General features: G+C 49.0%; 1 protein-coding gene across 1 annotated transcript in view; it reads right to left on the bottom strand.

Annotated features, from left to right (window-relative positions):
* Window positions 1–246: 246 nt before the first annotated feature.
* The window catches only part of PODXL (podocalyxin like), a 40,501-nt gene continuing 30,070 nt past the window's right edge, over window positions 247–10,677 (bottom strand). The window contains exons 5-9 of the mRNA XM_031609724.2: window positions 6,765–6,915; window positions 6,343–6,404; window positions 6,058–6,225; window positions 4,966–5,022; window positions 247–3,727 (exon numbers count right to left, since the gene is read on the bottom strand). Coding sequence (XP_031465584.2) covers window positions 3,533–3,727; window positions 4,966–5,022; window positions 6,058–6,225; window positions 6,343–6,404; window positions 6,765–6,915 — 633 coding nt within the window. The 3' untranslated portion in view covers window positions 247–3,532. The remainder of the gene's footprint in view (window positions 3,728–4,965; window positions 5,023–6,057; window positions 6,226–6,342; window positions 6,405–6,764; window positions 6,916–10,677) is intronic.

Here is a 10,677-nt window from a genome sequence, read left to right as displayed (position 1 = left end):
GGTTTTCATCACAATCATACTTTCTTTAGCGTGGCAGAAACTCTTACAGGGCTGGGTATCTGAAGGTCTGGGCTGGCTTTTCTCCTTCCCTCCCCAAAAGTTTCACACGCTGTTGCCAACAGGACCATGCAATGCCTATGCTGGGTTTCCAACCAAGCTCAGGCATGGTTATGCATGTAGCTGGTTATGGCTCTTGAGCACAAGCTCTGCTTCCCCTCACAACACATCTTCCACTCAGCCAAGAAATCAATCTTTTACATACGAATGTTTATTGACAGAAATACATGATGCTTTCAAAATATATTTGTAGGAAAATGCAAGAATAATCTCTACAATCCAGTTTTCCTCATTAAATTCCAGTGTAAATCAGACTCCTGTCCCCACGAGAGATGCTGCTATACAGTACATGAGAGCTCTACAATATTTGCAAGGTTCAATGGATAGCTGCCTTGGGAAATAGGTTCTCCTTCTGCAGCCCATTGTGGGTTATTATCTTCGGCTGTAGGCAAGTCACAGCATCAACCTGCTCAGTTGGGTCATGGCACTGTGAGTGGGAGATAAATGGTCCTAAAGTATTTACATGCTCCTTGTGAATCTGCAAATAGAAAAGTCTCTTGCAAGAACATCTGAACTGCTTACAAAAGTCTTACCAAAAGGTAAGAGTAATAGTCCTTGTACAGCATATTGGGTGTTAAAGCTATTTTGGGGAAGAGGAGCGAGGGGAAGGAGAGAGGGCCAGGGAGGAAATGCATGGGTAAATCCTTCTTTTTGGTCTAACAGTTATGGCTACAGGTCTATGAAGGGAAGTATTAAGGCTGAAGATGCTGCATTTCCTACCTGATCTTTCATTTTTTAATTTTTTTTTTTGCAAAAGAATGTTATCAACATAAAAACTTTATTATTTATTTTTTTTCCCAAGGAAATAGTTCTTTAAATAGGGGAAGGAAAATCTACTATAAAATATTAGTGGTTTAAAAATATGGTGTCTGGAAAAATAAATAAATGTACAATTCCTATTCAAATATAAATCACCGTAAGCACTTGCTGAGCAGTTAATATCTCCAGCAGTCTCTGCTCTGAAAGATTTAAGGTTACTTGATCTCAAGCCTTCGTAGGGCTCTCTGGGAAAGTCTTTGGACCTGATTCATTAAAGCACTTTGGCATCTCTTCACTGGAAGGGGATCTTAGGCACGTACTGCTTTTATTTTATGCTAAGGACAGAAATATGAATCCAAAGACCCATCCTGGACAGCTGGGAAGCAACATGCTTCCAAAAGCATTACAACTAGAGTTATTCCTTAAGGCTGAACATGCTGCTGCCCACCCCAAGACCAATTTGCCAACGTTAACATGATGCTGACATGCAGCAGCATGGGGTTATCCAAGCAGCTTCATCAGATGTTCTCCTGCTATACGTTGAGTTGCAATCCCCTACCAGACAGGCCTTTAGCTTTTTTAATCTTTTTTTTTAATCTTTTTTTTTTTTATTTTCCCCCTCTAAAATTGCTTCCCCGTAGTGCAGTGCACAGATAAGTGAAGTGTGCGGAATACATTGCTGATGAATAGCAGTAATATTTACATACAAAAATAGTTAGGCTTGAACACTTTCAACTACGTCCTTCAGTGTGGGAGAGAAGGAAAATAGCTGGCCCATAGGAGAAAATCAATCATCTTCCAGCTTCTGTCCTGGGGCTGAGCAAGCTGCTCTGACCACTCTATTTGTGAGCAATTCTGATGGATTAGAGCAGAGTTTTGCCAATGTTGTCATTTCTCCTCACCTCTTTATCTTTGCCCATCTTCTGGGACAGCCTTGGGAATGCCTCCTCCATTGCACTGACCTGGAGCTCCTCTCCCGGACCACTGCAGATTTGCTGCACAGCACCTCAATGTCGGCATTTCTCCCTTCTTGGAGATCTTCAAACCCACCTGGATGTGGTCCTGGGCAGAGCTCTGGGTGTCCCTTCTGGTTCAGGGATTAGACCAGATGGACCAAGAGGTTTGTTCCAACCTCAGCATGCTGTGATGATGTATGAGATCCAGGAGGCGCCCTCACCCAAGGGACTTCAGGTCCCTTCCATGCCAGACCGCCTGCTGTGAAACTCTCCTTCTAGAGCCACTGAGGAACTGTGGCAGGAAGGGGAAAACCACAAATAGTCTTGGTCCAGCCATTTTCTGCTCCTATTTTTTTCCCCTTTGAAGATTTCCCACAAAGGGAGACCTTGACAGGAGACCGAAGTTCCGTACAAGCCTTGCTGGAGGCTTCTTCACAGATCCCTGCTATTTTAAGTACTTCTGAAGAAGAAAACCTTGAGGATGAGGATGGAGATCACCAACCTCACGGAGAGGAAACACCAAGGGCTGAACAGATGGAAAACTCTGACTGCAGCCAAGCTACCTGGCTCACACCTTTGCTGCTCTTGTATCATTTCTGTAGTTAGCACAAGAGAACACGAGCACAGAATTCCCTGCCAGAACGAAACATCGCTGTAGACATCAGCACCTGCCTCAGGAGAAAACGGGTGTGCTGCATCACTACTGGAAGGTGATCAGATGCTTCTACAGGTAAATGCAACCATAGAACTGGTCTGTGTTACAGCTGGGCTCCTTTACAACCAAAACCACCAACAGCGTTCGGTTGGTCTTTGTCTCATTAAACACTTCCTTGGAGATACAAAGTCAAGGAGTGGCACCTTGTCCTCTCCTTCTCATTGGAAGGTGCTGCACTATTCCCTTCACCTCTCCTGGTCTGTAACCAGAACCTGCCCCACTTCTTTGTGGGGCTGATAAAGGCAGTGTGGGATTTGGCCTCAACACCCCCAGTCCAGCCATGCCTGGATGCATGCATTTGCTTATGCCATGAAGTGTGGCCAGTGTGCATTTTTAAACAGCAGTTGGGTGAGGATGGAAAGTGGATAAGAAAGGAGGAAATGGAGTGTTCCTGCTCTTTCTGCTCAGTCCCTGGGTGTTTTACAAGGGAGCTGTAGGGGAGGATGATGATTAAACAGCATGGACTACAGGATTTTTCTAGCTCTAACTGCCAGGTGCCAATTTGCTATCAGTAGCTGTGCTCCCTCTCCCATCCTAATTACTTTTCTTTTTACTTTTTGAGTCACTTGGAAGCTGGAGGATGCACTCAGATTGGGAATGCGAGGGATACAGCATCCCTGCTGCTAGAAAGCCTCAAGCATCTCTGTTTGGACGCAGCAGAGCAGCAAAGCAAAGCATATTGGCCAATCTGCTGGACACGTCCCCAGGAGCACCCATGGGTGACAGAGCTGCTGGACTGCATGTGACCACTGTGTTGTGTTGGTGATGTGCCACGGAGGTGTCTTCTTCTGTCCTTCTCTTCCATCCTTCACCCCGTGTGGTGGCTGTGATTAGCTCACAAGGGGTTTTCTGGGGTTTGTTGGGAATTCTGCCTTCTTTCAGAATTGTGTATGTGTATGGGAGGGTCATGTTTGTTTTCTGTTTTTTTAGGGAAAGGGATTAGGTGTTTCGGGGGGTTGTTTTTTGCTTGCTCAAATCCTGCACCCTATAAATGCGTGTCCTCCTCTTCCTCTAGGTCCTCCTTCATGATGGTGTCAAGAGGAACGATCCAGCTGTCCCCCAACTCCCCATTAAGGTTCACCTTCTTCTCCTGCATTTCAGAGCCCGTTTCCATCACCTCCAGTGTGGGGTTATCATGGTAGCCATTCTCCATTGTCTGTAGCTCCTCTGTCAGGCGCTGCTGTGAGGAAAGAAAACCCAAAAACCCCAATAAGGAAGAGCTTGGCTATGCCATATGTGCAGCATTCATCACCTCCCAGCCTGACAAGGCTGCAACATGTATAGATGTTTAAAACTATATATAGAGAGAGACTCCATGCTGAGTTTGAGGTTGCAGTCAGCAAGGTGGGAGCATGGAGCTGGATGGAGACAGAAACTGCTGATGGTGGGAAGAGGAAGGAGGAGCCAGAGATGTGCAGAAAACCTCTCAGTTGTCTGTTCATGGGGTTGTGTCCCCACATTCACCCCCTGGGAGGAGGCTGGCACCAAAGGCAGAGCATCCTTGGCTTGCCTCAACTCTGCATTCCTATTTCTGCCTCCCCAGCTCCCCCTCTGCACCCTTGTTTCTCTTTAACTGCTTGATTTTTACTCTCCTCTTCAGCCCTTGGCAGCTCCCAGCTTGCAGATTCTGCTGGCCCACTTATTCCAGATCAGCATCAACTCTATGCCCAATCCTGGAGCTCCTGTTAGAAACCAGTTTCCATTTATCCATCCATCCATATCCCAATGCACACTTGTGGCTGGGCCATCCCCACTCCTGTGGAGAGTGGTGAATCAGGCAATGAATAGCCTGGTGCTCAGAGCCACGCTATTCCAAGCTGCACCTCAGCCCCACAGAGGCTCCCTTTTCATTTCCAGCGTCATCAGCATCCCTACCTCATCCCAATGTTGCATTCACTGCAGCGACTCATTCCCACCCCACAGTGATTTATAGAGGAGCTGCACTCCTACGTTGTCCCTTTTCCTAGGGCTCTCTGTTTGCATTCCTACGAACATCCTCCTGGCTTTACAGTTGATTTATTTAACTGCTCCTAACAAATGCTGGGAGCTGGGTGTGGGAGGAAATCCTTGGAAGGGGGAGAAGGAAAAGGATGGAGCAGCAGAACCGCAGGGCTGGGAGCTAGCAGGCACTGCAGGAGGGGACGGCGGAGCCAGAGGGATGCTCAGAAGCAGAGGGGTCACTGGAGCCTTCGAGGAGTGGGAGGATGCTGGTACAGCCCCCCTGGTATAGAGGGATGCTGGGGCAGCTCTTTCTCCCCCCTGCAGCACGGCACGTGCAGCGAAGTGGTGGGAAGCTCCCAAGCTTTAGTAGGCTTTAGTCCTGTTGAAAGCTGCTGGCCACTGCGGAGGGGGGAGAGCTGAAAGGGGGTAATGGATGCGGCGCCCACCCGTCTGCTCCCTGCGTTTCGTTGCACTCACATTAAAGATCAGGATGGCACGTCCATCATCAAACCCGGGGAGATCAGGGTGGATGTGCTGGTTATTTCCCAGGTGAAACAAGAGTGGGGGGTGGGAGGGGGTTTAAAAAGGGGAAGGGAGAAAAATAAAAGGAAAAAAAAAAAAAAAAAAAGAGAGAAAACAAAACAGAACAAAACTTTCAAGTCATTCTTGAAAAGAAGCAGGAGGAAAACAAACAAAAAGAGGAAGAAAACGTCCAAAATCAAACACAAAATGGAGAAATGCTTTTGACTTCCTAAAACACTTTTGTAATTGGTCAGAAAAAGATCTTTTCCTATGCTCAGGCAAGAGGCCATCGATGTACCAAAGAAACTGCTTGCTACAGTTTTGTTCTCTATCTCTATGGCCAGTGGCTACTCGTACCTGTCCCTCTGCTCCGCAGAGACATGCATCCCAGTCACTAAAAATACCCAATTTCTTTCTGCTCTATGAACACTATGGACCAAGAGCATCACGTTGCTGCCTGCTCCTCCAGGACTGCAGCACGTGGTGTCGATGATGTCCTCCTTGGCTCCCAAAGGCATTTTTCATAGAATCATCTAGGCTAGAAAAGACCTTCGAGATCACCAACCTAACCTACCAAGTCCCATTGCTAAACCACGTTCCTTTGTGCCACATTCATTTTTGTGAAAAATATTTTGGGTATTTCTGGGGGGCGAAGGGGAAGAATGGATGGCTTTGAAGGTAGGATTTGGGCTGAGGAAGCCTCAAAAGTACTCTGTGACCCAAAGATGTGGCTCAGCTGGCCTGGAGGCAGAAGGGATAGCTGCTGCTCACTGCTGCACCCGTGCACCACCTGCTCCTCACTCTCCTGATTTGCACCGTGGCTGATGCTCTGTCAATACCCCAGAAGGGCAACCATTGCCCCTTTAAAGCATCTGCAGAACTCAGCATCATTACACTGTGATGCTGCACCGAATCCCTTGAGTAAAACTCAAAGGTGGTGCCAGCACAGTGAGCCAGGACCTCTGGTGAGGTGAAGACCTGATCGTCTTCATCTTCTCTGGGATAAGGAGGTTTTGGGATGCTCACCCCACCCAACTCCCACCATACCTGGCTCTTCTTTTGGGAGAAACGTTGGTGACAGCAGCCGTAGATGGCTGCGACGAGCAGCAAGGAGCCAGCCAGAGTGACAATGGTGATAATGAGGGGCGTGCTGAATTGATCCTTGATCTCCTCCTCCATCTCCCGGTTGAGGTAGGTGACATTGGTGATGCCAAGCTGTCAGGGGAGGAGTAGGTCAGGCTCCAAGGAGGGCTCTCTGGATGGGAAGGATAGCCACCCCATGCAACCCCTCTGTGAAGACATCCCCCATGTTGATCTTGGGGACCTTCTTACCTTCTGTAACTCATTCCTCTTTTCTTTCAGCACTTCAAAGACTGCTTCAGGGTCCAGAAGGCCTGGGGGAAGACACAAGTGGAGATGGAAAAGGTGTGGCACCAGCTCCTGCTCAATGGAAGAGGCAGACAGAGCTGTGTGGGCGTGGAGCCAAGCCTTCATGGCTCTCTAAAGCAATCCAAGGAGCTGGGACCTCTTTGGCCAGGGGACAGCCCTGATGACCAAAGTTGTTCCTGGAGATCTCTCCAAAGGAGCCATGGGAGAAATGTCCAAGCTTGATCCAGTGAGAAGAGGCAACCCAAGGAAAGGTGACCCCCACCCAACCTCCGGTAGACCTCACTGGACCTCCACCTGGTATCATAATGTGTCCCCAGCTCTCGTCCCACCCTACCCCACTGGGCTGGACATGGGCCCATACTCACGATGCACAACAGGGTGCACAGACCAGCGATGAGGATTGGAGGAGGCCAGTGTCACCGTGCACCTGTCCCTCTTGCTGTCGAATGCGTGCCGTTTTTCTGAGCAGAAGAACTCGAAGAAGGACTCATTGGCACTGTCATTCTTCCAGTCATCCTGTGGTGACAACAGGGGGTTGGCACTGCTGCCCACACCCAGCACCCCAAAGCATCATATCCCTTCCCCAGGGTAGCTGGGAATCATAGCATCATTTAGGAAGGAAAAGATCTTCAAGACCATCAAGTCCAACCATCAACTTGACTAAGAGAGTCCCATCAGAATATCATGTTCCTTAGTGCCACATCCAAGAATGCCTGCTTTCCTGGGCAGATCCATCCCAGTGTGTGAGCACTCTCCATGAAGAAAAATTCTTCTTCATGTCCAGTCTAAATCACCCCCCGTGGCACTACTTGAGATCCCAACATAGGATGCTGTGGCCACCCCCCTCCCTATCCGCTTGCTGCTGGCCTTCCCAGGGAACAGGAAAAGTTCAAAAGTTGTTTCTTTACAAAAAGCCGAGCTCTTGGCTGCTGTTCCTTTATGGGGCCCTTATCTGAGAGCCGCAGCTTTTGGTGTTCCAGGAATAGCAGGTCCCTAGGGGAAGTGGGGTGTGGAGGCTGAGGCTGCAATGGGAATGGGATGGAGCTGCCATGCCCTAAGGGCATCTGCAGCCCTCCCACCACCTGCATTTCTGCCCTTCATAGTTCAGTTTTGCCTATGGAGACAAGAGAAAGGATTTTGTTTCTGTAGAAATAAGACCATCCCTGGAGAGGTGAGCCTGGGGAAGTACTGGAGGGATGAAGGTGGAGGGGTGAATGGAGTCCACAGCCCCAGTGGGATGATCCTGAGGTTCTCTGCACCTGTTCAATGTCCTCCAACAGCTAGAAGCTCAATAAAGTAGGTGTAAATGCTCAGGTGCCTGCACGCACAGATCCTGCACAGGAGCTGTACAATAGCATGCATAGCTTCTGTGTGCATGCATGGCTTCTTGCATGCACAGGTCATGCATGCACAGCTCCTACATGCACAAATCCTGTGTGCACAGGTCAGACAAGCAGAGAAACTGTATGAGAGATTCTGCATATGCAGGCATTGCATGCATAGTTGTGATGTGCAAACACATCCTGCATGCACAGGACTGCATGCACAGGTCCTATATGCAGAGATCCTTTGTGTGTATGTCCAACACATGCAAGGACTGTGTGCACAGATCCTGCATGCAAATATCCTGCATGCTGCAATTATCCATGCACACCTTACTACTTCTGAAACAAGCTTCCAGAAGGAGCAAACCCCAACCATCCTGGGAACTGCAGCTAACCCTCCCTGCCCTTTGGCTCTGTGGGGGAAAAACTTCTTTCCTCCTGCATTGATCCAGCTGGAAACCCAGCAGCATTGGGAAAAAGCTGCAAGTGTCAGGATGAGGCAGCAGGAGAGGGAGAAGAGGACTAAGCTCACTGGGAGCAGTGTTTTGTGTGTCTCTGGACGCTGGGTTGTGCTCCTACACTATGCACATCCTGCAGTTCCCCATTCCCTGTACTTTCTCTTTGGCACCAGCCTTAAAACCGTCTGCTGCCTCCCTGCAGCTGTATTCTCTGGGGCTTTTCTGTCTTTCCCCTGCACCTGAGCACCCCATCACTCCTCCCACCACCCTACACATAAGACATTTACAATGCTCTTTTTTTTTTTTTTGAGCTGGGAGGGCTCAAACTCCTGCATTCAAAGGGCGACAAGCACCACACTGCTGGATGTTAAGCCCCTCCATAGGCTGACTGCAAGGGATTTGCCCTTTCCCAGCTCAGAGCATGGCAAGGGGCCACAGCAAGCCATAGGGATGCCCCAGCCCCACGCTCTCTCCATTCTGGAGACACTCACATTCCTTGGCTGGAGTTGAGAGGCACTGCCGAGCAGTGCAGATCCGGTTCCCACACTGGCAGGGACCTAAAACCAACATCCCTGAGTGAGGTAATGGCACTTGTGTCAACAAACCTGTCCCGACAGCTGGGGCATGACCTCACTTGGAGCCTCAGTGGCTTGGGGATTTGTCCTGTTGTCCCCAGCCTGGAGGTGGAAGATAGATTTTGGGAGGTCTCACAGTGGCTTCTGTGTTCCCAGCATTCTCCAAATCCACTCACTGGGCACATCCCAGCTTGGGAATGTGATGGAGGAGTCTGTGAGCTCCCTGCAAGGTTCCCATAGGGTTGTGTGGCTCAGCTGGAGCCGATCACCATCTCCAGTCACCTCCAGCACTGTCACCTCCTACTCCATCTAATGGATTGAGATGAGGAACAGGGCACCCAAGCAGCCAACAAAAAGCCAGCTGCAGATTTTTTTTACAGTAAGAGCAGTGAAGCACTGGAACAGGTTGCCCAGAGATATGGCAGATGCCCCATCCCTGGAGATATTCAGGATCAGGCTGGATGAGGCTCTGAACAGCCTGATCAAGCTGTAGGTATCCCTGTTCATTGCAGAGGATTTGGACAAGATGATCCTTAAGGGTCACTTCCAATTCAAACAATTCTATGATTCTATGACACGAGCTCAACACTGGAAATATCATCTATGTAAAACAAGGCATGGAGCTAATGAGTCTCATTAGGAAACTCGTTAAGATCCTGCTGTCAGGAAAGAAACAAGAAAGGGTAACAGGGAGTGTGGAGCAACCTGGACCAAAATGTTCAGCACTGGTTAAAAGCATCACCTGAAGAGGAAGGATGCTGGGAAGCAACCAACCCATAAACGAATTTCTGCTCAACTGCAGTGTATCTGCTCCCCAAGGCAGAGCACATGCTCTGAGCTGCTGGAGCTCAAGGAGCATTTGAACAGTGCCTTCCGACACAGGGTATGGATTTTGGGCGCTGCTGTGTGGAGCCAAGAGTTGGACTCAATGGTCGGTGTGGGTCTCTTCCAACTTGGAACATTCTATGATTATTTTGAATTATTTCTGAACTTATTGCAGCTGGAGAAACCATGGTGCAGAGCTGTGATTCCCAGGCTTTTGCCAGGGTCCCTCCTTGCCCCACTGCAGATGCCACAGGGGCATAGGGGAGGTCTGCAATGCCTCCTTTTCTGCCAGGTATGACATGGACACATCCCCAACCCCTGCATTGCCCTCACTTTGCTCAGCTCCTCATGGAGCCGAGCTTTCAGCACAGTGCACTCCCAGTGCTGGCTCGATCTTACAGACCAGGATTTGAGCCATTTCTGGAACACTTCTCCTTATAGTGCACATTTTCCTGTTTTCCCACGGGCTGCAAAATGCAAAGGATTCTTTCACTTTGCTGTCAAGCTTTGGTTACAGACCCGTTTACTGGGCCAACAAAGCAGGGAAGCCAGATAGTGCCATTTCTGATATCTGCTCAGCTTGGGAGGCACAAAATGTAGCAGAGCTTTCACAAATTTGCTGAATGAGAAATGGATGGGTGGGAGGTATTTTGGCAGCAGAGAAGGATGCTATGGGAGGATGCACCCTTGCAGTCCTTCAGCAGCTGTTTCAAGAGGCAATCAGCATTTACTACTAACACCATTTCTGATGGTTATTACACCCAGAGGAACCAAAGGAAAGCAGTGCAGCAGACTTGCTGGCTCACCAGCAAGCATGGAGAATGCCAAGCTGTGATGTCCATTAACCCCATAGCTTACTGGTGCATCACCATAAAATCATTATAGCTGGAAAGACTAAGATCAACCATCAACCCATCCCCCACCATGCCCACTAACAATGTCCCTCAGTGTCACATCTGCCCTTTTCATGCACACCTCCAGGGATGGTGACTCCACCACCTCCCTGGGCAGCCTGTGCCAATGCCTCAACACTCCTTCTGAGAAGTCAAGATCTGGCATTTGCCCTCACTCTTTACCATAAAGCTAAAATTTCAG

This window comes from Phasianus colchicus, chromosome 1, assembly GCF_987193195.1.
Source record: "Phasianus colchicus chromosome 1, bPhaCol1.hap1.1, whole genome shotgun sequence".
Lineage (NCBI taxonomy): Eukaryota > Metazoa > Chordata > Aves > Galliformes > Phasianidae > Phasianus > Phasianus colchicus.
The sequence above is the reverse complement of the archived record's forward strand: the minus strand, read 5'-3'. Positions and strand labels throughout refer to the sequence as shown.